Source organism: Galeopterus variegatus, unplaced genomic scaffold, assembly GCF_000696425.1.
Source record: "Galeopterus variegatus unplaced genomic scaffold, G_variegatus-3.0.2 Scaffold1149, whole genome shotgun sequence".
NCBI classification, from domain to species: Eukaryota; Metazoa; Chordata; class Mammalia; order Dermoptera; family Cynocephalidae; genus Galeopterus; species Galeopterus variegatus.
Window position 1 is genome coordinate 83,349 of NW_007727260.1, and position 12,109 is coordinate 95,457.

At 40.9% G+C, this 12,109-nt stretch overlaps 1 protein-coding gene across 1 annotated transcript in view; it reads right to left on the minus strand.

Annotated features, from left to right (window-relative positions):
• NEO1 (neogenin 1) overlaps nt 1–12,109 on the minus strand; it is a 170,299-nt gene that overhangs the window by 27,352 nt on the left and 130,838 nt on the right. Inside the window, exons 15-18 of the mRNA XM_008575170.1 lie at nt 9,031–9,126; nt 6,240–6,463; nt 6,017–6,155; nt 1,052–1,159 (exon numbers count right to left, since the gene is read on the minus strand). Of these exons, the coding sequence (XP_008573392.1) occupies nt 1,052–1,159; nt 6,017–6,155; nt 6,240–6,463; nt 9,031–9,126 (567 nt within the window). The remainder of the gene's footprint in view (nt 1–1,051; nt 1,160–6,016; nt 6,156–6,239; nt 6,464–9,030; nt 9,127–12,109) is intronic.

A 12,109-nucleotide genomic window follows, 5' to 3' on the forward strand; every position in this document is an offset into this window, starting at 1 on the left:
GTGGGTGAAGCCATAGTAAATTGTCACCTGGTACTTCCACAAGGGGGCACTCAAACCCCACAGTTGAGGCAGAAAGCATCACAACCACAAGCCTGCCTGACCCACACAGTGCAAAAAATGCACTACACAAAAAACACAGTGTTGTTACTCGTTTTAAAAGCAAAGTAAAATGTAATCCAGGACAAGTCATGCTTGATTCTTCTATAGAAGAGGCAGAGTCAAAACCTAAAAAAATGACATAAAGACCAGGATTTATTGAAAGGGATTCCTATTAAAAGCTAGAAGCAGGACAGTGCTGAGAAATGCTTCCTGTTTCCCAGGCCACCTTATTCCTATAAAGGAACTTCAGGAGGCAAACTCTGGTTCCTCAGCACACACCTACACGAAGCAGAGGCTCCAAAGGGAATAATTTGCAGCTAAATCTCTTCAGGCTTTCCTCCTTGATAAGACCGAGGAAGGCATAGTGTCCTCTCTACTGTGAAAGTTCTCCTCTGGAAGCCCAAGGAAAAATTCCAGGTCCCTTCAAAGGCCTAGGCCAGTTCAAACTTTTAACTCTAGTTGTAAGAGCACAGAACCTGAAGTAGCCAGCCTGAAGGAGAAAGTCATGAAAGGCCTAATGGACTTCTTTCAGGCTTCAGGGTAAAAGAGCAGAATCTATATTTACTGGGTATTACCCTGTAGAATTAGGTGTGGGTTGTATAACTCCAAAGCTGGTCATCTTGGCAGAAGCAGAGAAGAACAGGTTTTCTGAGGAAAGTAAGTATATCCACAAAGTCCCACTACAGCCAAAGGCTGTCTAGTGTATCCCATCCCCATCAGACTTGCAGGCAGTGTGAGTCAGAGCCGCCAGCTGGTGACTTGTTTGTATGCCACTATGGACAAACAACACACCTTTGCTCCAACCTGAAGGACCATCATGACTCACATCACTCCATAAAATCACCAAGCCAGCCTCAGACTCTCACTTTTCCCAACAACACAGGACTCTCCTGGAATGCTGCTGCCAGGCAGGAACAGGGCACAGACAAACACACACTCAAAGGCCTCTTACCTGTAATTTTGCCATTGGCTTCAGAGGGAGGCTGCCAATTCACAATTATGGTCCTAGGTTTCCCCTCTTTACTCACAACTGTCACATCCTTGGGTGGAGAAGTAGGAACTACAAAATAATACTTTTAATAATTCCTGTCCATTCGAATTTAATTCACCATTTTCACAACTCTTTCCATTTATAAAGTACAATATAGGGTACAAGACAAAAAGATAAAGCTTCCTGGCTTCAAAGAACTCATAGTCTGTCTATATTTAGTTCCAATAAAAAGAGGAATATACAAAAGTACCAAAGAAAAGATACCATACTATGAGATACAGGATTAGCATCTTGTCTGGGAGTCAGGGATATCAGGAGGATAGTTAGGTTGGGAAATTAAATGACATTTGTACCAAGTACCTGATATATGGCAGGCATTGTACAATTGGTATCTAACTTAATATTTTTGGCAACCTTGAAAGGTATTTATCACTAACCCTGCTTTATAGATCAGGACACCAAAAATGAGAGAAGTTATGCAACTTGTTCAAGATGACTTTCTCCAGTTCCCCAATTTGGATTATTTTGTTATAATACTTTTAAGTATAAAATAGTTTTTCTCCCACTTATTGTTGGATCTCCAAACCAAGTATGACTTTTAAAAGCCCTATTTCCTCAAAGAATAAATCATTTACAAACTGATATTTTTTTATTTTAAGTTTACATTGAAAACATACTACCAACTATTGAGGTATTGCTCAAAAGAAAAGCTGTTTATGAAGCAGAAAAATCAGTAAAATGAAAAGAACAGTGCATTTCTTGTGTTTCCATGTTATAGCTGAAAACTTTTAATGTACTAATAGGGAAATGAACAAATTAAGTACACCTTTAAGTTTACTCTTTTCTTCCTAAAATACTGGGAACTCTCCTAGTATAAAATGGAAGGATGCCTGGTGAAATGTAAACATCCTAAAGGAAAACACAATCCATTTATCAGCTAATGCACTGGAATTAAAGCAAAAAGATATTCTTAAAATGCTGGTGAAGCAAGCAAGCTCAAGGTTTATTTAAACTTTTGTGCACTGTATTTCTAATTCTCCAAATCCAGCCTTTTTCTCTGTAGGAAGTCCAACCAACTGTGCAGAAGAAAAAAAATATTAGGGCCAAGCCCAGCTTGTGAAGAATTTATAGCTACATTTTTTTCTTTATTCATATATAGGAGAGAAAGAAATAGGAGTTGCCGTGGATTGACCGAATTGTGTCCCCCAAAGTTCATATATTAGAAGCTTAATCCCCACTTTAGCTATTGACAGTGGGGCCTTGAAGAGGTGATTAGATTGTATGACCATGCCATAGTGAATGGATTAATAGTGGTGCTCAGGGGCATGGTTCTGTGGGCTTTAAAAGGAGAGCATATGAGAGTCTCTGTCTCTCTGATCTGCCATTTTCTGCCATGTGAGACCCCTGCATGGCTGGAAAGCCCCCACCAAAGAAGACCTTCACCAGATGTGTTCCCTGGACTTTGGACTTCCCAGCCTCTAAAACTGTAAGTAATAAATTTCATTTCCTTACAAATTACCCAGTTCCGTGTATTTTATTATAAGCAAAGAAAAGGACTAACACAGAAAATTGGTACTAGAGAAGTGGGGTGCTGCTTATAACAAATGCATGAAAATGTGGAAGTGGCTTTGGAACTGGGTGTTGAGGAGAGGCTAGAAGAATTTGGAGGAGGGAAAAGGACTAACACAGAAAATTGGTACTAGAGAAGTGGGGTGCTGCTTATAACAAATGCACGAAAATGTGGAAGTGGCTTTGGAACTGGGTGTTGAGGAGAGGCTAGAAGAATTTGGAGGAGGAGGCTAGAAAAAGCTTAGCTGCTGGTGAGAGTTTAGAAGACAAGAAAACCAGGAAAAATTTGGAACATTTTAGAAACTGGTTAAATGATGGTGACCAGAATGCTCAGAGAGATATGGACTGTAAAGGCCATTCTGAGGAGATCTCAGATCGAAATAAGAAGGATTTTATTGGAAACTGGGGCAAAGATCATCCTTGTTATGAACTTGCAAGGAACCTGGCTGCAGTCTGTTCATGCCCAAAAGTTTTATGGAATGTGGAACTTCAAGGTGCTGACTCAGGGTATTTGGCAGAAGAAATTTCTAAGCAGCAAAACATTCAGGAAGCTGCACGGCTACTTGTAACAGCCTATGATGAGTTAGGGTGGCAAAGCCATGATGTAAAGCCAGAACTTAAAAAGAAAGAAGAGTGTAAAGATTTGGAAAATTTACAACCAGGCCATGTGGTAAAGAAACAGAGAGCATTTTCAGGAGAAAAAATGCAATTGTACTAAAAAGATTAGGACAAAAGAAAGGGATTATCAGGAGAAGTGGGAAAAGGCCCTGAAGGCATTGCAGAAGACTCTGGGGCCAACCCTTCCATTACAAGCCCAGAGACCTAGGGAGATAGAAAGTTCTCAGGGAACAGGCCCAAGGCACCCTCCATGGGCTCACTGCCCAGGGCCACCTTTAGGAGCTGCTTCCAGTACCAGCACCCCAGCTGCTTGGCTACTCCAGCCATGGCTAAATTGGCCCCAGGTGATACAGGCTGGAAGCCTTGACAGTGTCCATGGGGTGTTAGGTCTGCAGGCTCACAGAATGCCAGAGCTGTGAAGCCTTGGCAGCCTCTACCCCAATTTCAAAGGATGTATGTCAAAGCCTGGGGACCCAAGAAGAGATCTTTTGCAGGGGCACAGGGGTGGATTCACTACATATAGCCTTTGCTAGAGCAATGCCAAGAGAAATGTGCAGTTGGAGATGCAGCAGAAAAAACCCACCAAGGCCATGCCTATTGGAGCTGTGGGAGTGCGACCACCATGGAGATCTCAGAACTGTAGAGCTACCAGTGTGCAACACCAACTTGCAAGAGCTGAAGCATGGCCTGAGACCAGGAAAGACATAGAAGTGGAACTGCCTGAGGACTTGGGGACCCAACCCCCACACTAGCATGCAGAGGACGTCAAACACAGAGTCAAGGTACAAGATTCACCAGCTTTTTTTTTTTCCTTTTTGTCTTTTTTACTGACCGGTAATGGGATCGCAACCCTCGGTGTCGCGCCCGCACCGCGCTCAGCCAGTGAGCGGGAACCGGTCTCCACATGGGATCCGAACCCTTGGCGGGAGCGCCGCCGCACTCCCAAGCGGCGCACTCTCCAGTGTGCCACCGGGCCGGCCCAAGATTCACCAGCTTTTTTTTTTTCCTTTTTGTCTTTTTTACTGACCAGTAATGGGATCGCAACCCTCGGTGTCGCGCCCGCACCGCGCTCAGCCAGTGAGCGGGAACCGGTCTCCACATGGGATCCAAACCCTTGGCGGGAGCGCCGCCGCACTCCCAAGCGGCGCACTCTCCAGTGTGCCACCGGGCCGGCCCAAGATTCACCAGCTTTAAGATTTAATGCCTGCCCTGCTGGGTTTTGGACTTGTTTAGGACCTGTTTCCCCCTTCTTTTGTCTTATTTCTCCCTTTCTGAATGGGAATATGTACCCTATGCTTGTCCCACCATTGTATTTTGGAAGTAGATAACTTGTTTTGATTTCACAGATGGGACTTTGAACTTTGGACTTTTGAGTTGAAACAAGTTAATACTTTAGGGTTGGAATGAATGTATTTACCTGTGAGAAGAACACGAACTTTGGGGGCCGGGGGCAGAATGCTGTAGATTGACTGAATTGTGTCCCTCAGAGTTCATATATTAGAAGCTTAATTCCCATAACTGTTGAGGGTGGGAAATCCTATTGTAATTGAAAGGTGAGGCCTTCAAGAGGTGATCAGATTGTCAAACCATGCCGTAGTGAATGGATTAATAATGGTGGTCAGGGGTGTGGTTCTGAGGAAATTAAAAGGAGAGCACGTGAGAGTCTCTGTCTCTCTGCTCTGCCATTTTCTGCCATGTGAGACCCCAGCATTGCTGTAAAGCCACCATTGAAGAAGACCCTCACCAGACGTGTTCCCTGGACTTTGAACGTCACAGTTTCTGAAACTGTAAGTAATTTCATTTCCTCACAAATTACCCAGTTCCGCGTATTTTGTTATAAGCAACAGAAATAGACTAATACAAGGATAGACAGACTCTCAATGGCTACACATATCCCCATGCTAGGGGAGGCCAACTGGTAGTACAAGGATAGGTCTAAAAGTGAGCAAAAAGCAAACCCAACCTCAAACCCAGATAGCCTGCTCTCACCTTAATTTACTTAGTCATTTTCCCCCCTCTCATTTCCATTTACAAAAACCCTCAGGATATTTCAGTGGATTTTAAAAGACACAAATTGCTTTGGAAGAGGCAGCTTTGGAAGAGGCAGCTTTGGGGTCACCTGGCAATGTGTTTAGGTCTTAGCAAGCATGGCATTGGCAACTGGTTCGTCAAAAGCAGGTCACTTAATCTTTTCTATCTCAATTTACCAGTAAAGCAGGATTAATGACAATAATCCCTTACATCTACCCAGTGCTTTATAGTGTACCATGTGCTTTCCCATCTGTTCCTAATTTTACCCCTACAGTAACCCTATAAAGTAGGACAGGCAGAGGCTAGTACCCCTCTTTTACAGATGAAAGAAACCAAGATTCCGAGAAGTTCAATGACTTGCTCACGATCATAGTGGGTAGATTGGTTGACCTGGAATTGAACTCATCTCTTGATTTCTAAAATCTAGTATGTTTTGCTTTATACTATCTTATTTGTTAATGTTCTTGTAAGTGATGACAAAACTATAATTCATCAGTTGAAATAGTAAACTCTAAACTCCAAATGTAATGGCTGTGTTCTAGAAATATGTCAATTCATGCACTCAGTTCTTTCCTTGTGTAGTAAAACAGCAGGTGATGAGAAGTCTCATGACTTGGAATATGGCACAACATCAGCACAGACTTTGCTGACTTTCATATCTTGCAAAGGGAAGAAATGCTATGTGACGTGGGTTCTGACAACACATACCTAGTTCAAAGGTGGTCCCATGGGCTGTCATACTCCATGTACTTGATCTTCGACCTTTGGTCACCATCACAGAGAATTCATAGAGTGTATTTGGTTTTAAACCAGTCACCAAATAACTCAAAGTTGTTGCATTTGCATTCTGGAAAAATATGAATTGAGAACTTTAAAATTAGAAAATATCAATGATTAGCTTTTCTTTCACCTAGTGTAAATATGTCAGTACCTTGTACTTGGTGTTTGCTGGGATGTTGGTTTTCCATCGCACTGTATAGTATCGGGAGTCTGTAATCTTCTGGTGTTTGGGCAGTGAGTTGTCCGCCCACGTAATCCTTATGGTGTCATGACTCAGAATGGAAGCCTGAACTCCCACTGGTGGCATCATGGGAGTGGGATCTGGCACTGGAGTGTATGGAGCATTAATAACAAATAAATCAACTTCAGAAGTGTCTGGGTAGAAAGTAATTTAAAAAAGAAAGTGGCATTTTAACATAAACAAAAATAAAAGAAAAGGAAAATGCAGGGTAATATAATGGAATGAAAGGTGACAAATGGAGAAAAAGAAAGAAAATCCAGAGTTAATAGACAACCACCATTCATTTAAAAGAATATTTCCAAGGGTGTTCTTTCAGAAAAAATTTGCAGGAAAATGTTGAGAGAAGCAGTAATTAACTATATTCTCTACTGCATTCTATAGGCATATTAAAATGTAATAATCCAGTGATTATATGAGCATGCATGCATGAAATTTTAAAAGACTTACTTGAAAATTCTACCTCCTGTTCAAAAAGGATCATGAAAAGACAAAAACTGCTTTAAAATCAAGGGCATATTTTCTAAACAAGCAACACAAAGCTCATGCTCTGTTTTGAATTTTCAATGAATGTGGCTGAATTTCTGGGACATGAGTTATCGGTGTATATCTCTGGACATGTAAGGGTCCTATTCTCAAACCCGAGTCTGAATGTCAGCCAATGGAACTCAACCTGGTCTTGGTATTGGGGGTATCTGATACCCACACAGGGTCAGACCTCCTGATATCCTGGGTCTAAAGGTAGTTTGGTGATATGGCTCACACCAGAATAAAGCAGAAGGAACTAAGGGCATTACTCTTCTTTGAGGAAAGGTAACCTGATGCCACACTATCTGAGGCACTTTCAGAGACCAGCAGTCAGTGAACAACTCAGTGATGAATCCCCAACAGCTACGGGAAATGCCATGGTTATCATGGGTTCAAGTGACACAGCTTTCATGAACTTAAGAAGCCAGAGTACTCATTTGATGGAAAAGAAATTCTATATTCATGTGCTGTCCTGTGCCACATGCAACAGACACATCTCTAAGTGTCACTGAAAAACTAGAGGCCAAATGTACACAAAAGCAAGGACCAGGGACCTAACGTAATACAGCAGGATCCATTTGGGCTTTCCCAATTTTTGGTTAGGTTTTCTAAGAATACGCATACTGATTTATTTTAAGTTCAGATTTTAAAATGAGTTTCCCATAGTAATGGTGCCTAGTCTTTCCTTTAATTCAGAATCTGAAATGGCACAGGCCTTGTTTATGAATAATTGCTAAGCTAAAGTAATAGTCTCCATTGTGTTTTTCTTGCAAAATTATGGCTAAAAATAACAGAGGAGCAGCATACATTATAATCAATGGCTTTGTTCAAAGACTGCCATTAAACATACCAATTAGTTACAGAAAATGCACCTTCAGGTACAGAAATCATTACAATTCTTTGAGAAAATTTTTTTCTTGCATGTACCAGCTCTTGGAAAAGGTAACTAGGTTACATGACATAGAAACATTTCCTTGTATGTTTCTAGCCAGTAAGCTATATTTTTAAGTCACATAAAAGAAAATAATTTCAAAACTACTGCACCTATGAGGCAGGCCTCATGCCTATGTTCTATGTAAGCCACTGGAAAAAGTACTGAAGGCCAGATATAGACACAATTATAGCTTGATTGTAAGAAAGTAGCAGACCGCTGATTTAAATATTTTCTTTTTGACCTTAATTTTTTTCCATTCTGGAATACTAAAGGTATTTCTAAAAGAACTTATACGTTGTAAGCACATAGGAGCAGAAGACAGGACAGGACTACCAAACATGCAGTTATAATGCTGGTCTTAAGTAGAAGCTTGAAACAAACAAAAAGGGACAGAGAACCTCTTTTAAAAAGAGCGTTGCCAAATACGTGCTATTATGCAAAGTATCCAGAAGACATAGCAGACAATACAAACTCAAAATTCTGGGAAATAAATTAAAAAGAACATTTCTGAAAATAAATTCTGTGATTTTCAGTACCCTTTAAAAAAATGTACAGCTTTAATAATTATCAATACTTCAATAAACTTGAATAAACTTTCTCATTCAGATCTAAATTAGATGTCTCATATTTCTGTAAAAAATTTACATTACATATTTTTTTTACTTTATTGTAGAGATATTTAAAATAGATAATTCAAAGAAAAAAATAATGAATATTCAGTCACTCCTATAATAAATGTATAATTGATCAAATGGATGGTACTTCTAACTTTTTTCTTTATATAAATAAAGCTTAAGAAAGGCACAAAGAAAAATACTTTCCCAAGCAACTCTGATGAGTAGTGAGGGAAATGTTGCATTCACCAATCACATACATTTGCTGCCACAATCAGTTGAATTCCACTAGAAATATGGAGGTTCTTTCATTTTTTGACTCACTTTAATTATAATTCACATGCCCCAAAGATGGAAAATCACATTTAATTCTCTCAAATCTGTGCTTTCTAGATCTAACACATTGAAAACATGTATACATATCTACACAGAATAGGTGACATAGGATTAATATTTTCCAAAAAGCAAAACAGGAATGAATAGAACTTTACATGTGCAAAGCTCATTTCCCCATTTGTAGTCTAAACCCTTCTCCTTCTACTGCACCTATGAGGCAGGCCTCATGCCTATGTTCTATGTAAGCCGCTGGAAAAAGTACTGAAGGCCAGATATAGACACAATACCTTACCTGTGTGAGGCCTGGTCACAGCACTCTCATACAGGGGGATGCCTTCACCCACGTTGTTAAATGCTTTCAGGGTAATCACATAGTGAGAGCTGGGATCTGAAGAGAGAAACAAGTAAAAAGACTTTTCAAAAAAATTCTCATTACAGAATTTTAAAAATTTAAGGGCGACTGTGCATGATCTTAACTGCAGAAGAATTCAAGAAAGAAGACTTCAAAAAATTTTTTACGTGGGATTATTTTAGGGTGTGGGGAAATGTGGAGATGGACACACACACAGTACAGAACAGCTGGACAGGATCAATTGCTGGATTTAATCTCGGGGCAGAAGCTGACTATACCTGAATCCTCTCTTGGCCTCTACTATGGTTTAGTGGTCTTCACTGTACGGTGTAGGGCTTGGATGAGAATGAGTAAGTAGGATTTTCACGTGTTGGAAGCCTATAGGTGGAGGTTGGAATCAAACAAAACCCATTCCTTCCTTGAAAAAGGACAGTAATTGGAATTGGAACAGCCAATGTAAAAGTGAAACTTGGTAAGTGCTGAATGCCCTTAACTCTCCAAGGGCCTGCCTCCAAATCCAGGAACGGTCAAACCTCACCTAGCCATCAGGTGGACTTCTTGGTCCATAAGATACGGCCCAGGATTTAATTGGCTCGTAGGTGATGCTGTAATGTAAGACAGAGAAACACTCTCTCTAGGTGATCATGCAAAATGCTGCTAATTAGACTGGGAGAAAAGAAGGGGCATTAAATAGGTGGAATGGCATTCACTTTCTTACTAGCTGAGGTAAATCAGGAAGATTCTAATCTGATTAGAATTCCTGATCCAGGCAAGGTTTAGTATGGGTTCTTCAAAAGTGCAGTACTGGAAATGAAGTCTTGGGTTCCACCGAAGTGTTCCAGGGAGAGGGTTTGACCTATTTCACTCACTTCCGTCAAAGTTGAACAGTTTGCCAAAGTAGCCAGAGATCATGTGGCCTGTCTTACTTCAAAAGCTTAAAACAGCTGCTTTGCTTGGTGGCTCACCCACTCTCTAGATTCTAATGGGCAATATATAGAGGCACCTCGTCTTCTGTGTCAGAACTGACAACAAATAGAATAAAACTTACTACCTGACTGGCAAGGAAAAAGTGGTTTGAGCCATACAGTAGATGGTAATGTCATTCACTGAGATTGGGGACAGAGATTGGCAACCATGACATACATTCTCAAGGCTTGATTCTAGGCCATCTTCTTCTATTCCCACTCTGCACACTCCCTGTGCTCTTTCATTTATTTCCTTAGCTTTGATTTGCATGCATGTGCCATCAAATGCAAATACATAGCTCTAGCCCAGACCTTCCTCTGAGCACCAGACCTCTATGTTCAACTGTCTATTTGCCATCTCCTCTTAGATGTCTCCAATCTTTCTCTCTTCATTCTTCCCTCTCTCCCCACATCAGACCTGCTCCAATGTTCCCTAGTTTAGTAAATGGCACTACTACTAACCCTGCTGCTGAAGCCAGAAACCTGGGAGTCACCAAGGCCTCCCTTTGGCAAAACATCAAGTCTTGTTGATTCTACCCACTTGTGTCTCACCATTCTGCCTGTTCTCTGTGCTCCATCATTACTGGCCGCCTCTCAGTTCAGTTCTCCTACCAGTGGATCTTCATATGTGCTGCTGTTCCATATGCTGGAGACACATCCCACCCTTGCTCTTTACCTAGACAAGCCCAGTCATCTGAAAGGGCTCATCCCACACTGGATTTGCCTCCCTAGTTACATAGCATGTAACACCCCATTTCTCTTCCTCAGCACTGTGAACTAAAAAAATTTTTAATTTTAATTTTGAAATTATATTATTTCGAATGATGATGACCATGTCTGCCTGATTCTCTGCTCTATCTCTAGCACAGTGTCTGAACACTGTAGGTGTTCATTAAATATTTGCTGATTGATTGACGGGTTTGGGGGAGAACATACTAACTTTAATTCTGGGCTAGATGGAATACGGGATCGACCATGTCTGCCTGATTCTCTGCTCTATCTCTAGCACAGTGTCTGAACACTGTAGGTGTTTATTAAATATTTGCTGACTGATTGACGGGTTTGGGGGAGAACATACTAACTTTAATTCTGGGCTAGATGGAATACGGGATATATCCAAGTGCAGGTATCCAGCAGGCAGAGGCTTATATGGATCTGAAGCTCAGAAGAGAGGCCCAGTTTGATGAACAGATGAATTCCTAAACGTACTTCACTTTTGACTTGCTTCTTTTACTCAACATTATATGCATCTTAGATCTACCTAGGTTGATAAATATAGCTCGAGCTTATCTTTACGTCAAATTATTATTATTTTGCTACTTCTCAACAGGCACTCTCTTTTCTAATAAAGTCCACCTGCTTGCTCTCTTCAGCACATGCAGTGCTCCTTTTCATTTCTGTATTCAAACAGTACTCTGCTTCAATCATTCAAGCCCAGGTTACCCTTCTCCCCTGACTGCTCTACAGTGCGTTGCTAGATCACCCTTCTCTAAACACACTTCTCTTCAACTCACTCCATTGTTTCTTGTGTTTTACTTTTGTTCTCCTGTTAGACTGAAAGCACCTGATAGTCAAGAACCATGTCCTGCCTACATTGCAAAGGATTTTCATCCCAGTAGTTTCATAAAGGAAACAGTAGGAGGCTGGTCACCAGAGGGATATTTTTATCCTACCAGCAAAGCTTTCCTTTTGCTCTCCAACAATTGCCTTATAAGATCTTCACATGGGTAAGCACTTCCTAGGTTAGCTGTGTTGTTTCTTCTTGGAAGGAAAAAGAGAAAGGCTACTTTATTTTTCAATAAAGATTTAAATTGCTGCATATTTTCTACCAGAAAGGATGAAGGGAACTTCATCCTTTTAGTTATTCTTAGGAAAGATGTTTACAAAGGAATAATTTGAATAAAAATTTAGTCAGGACAGATTCTGAATTAAAAAAACAAGTATTTTGGCTGGCTCGGTGGTGCACTCGGTAGAGTGCGGTGCTTGGGAGTGTGGCGGCGCTCCCGCTGAGGGTTCGGATCCCATATGGAGACCGGTCCGCTCACTGGTTGAGC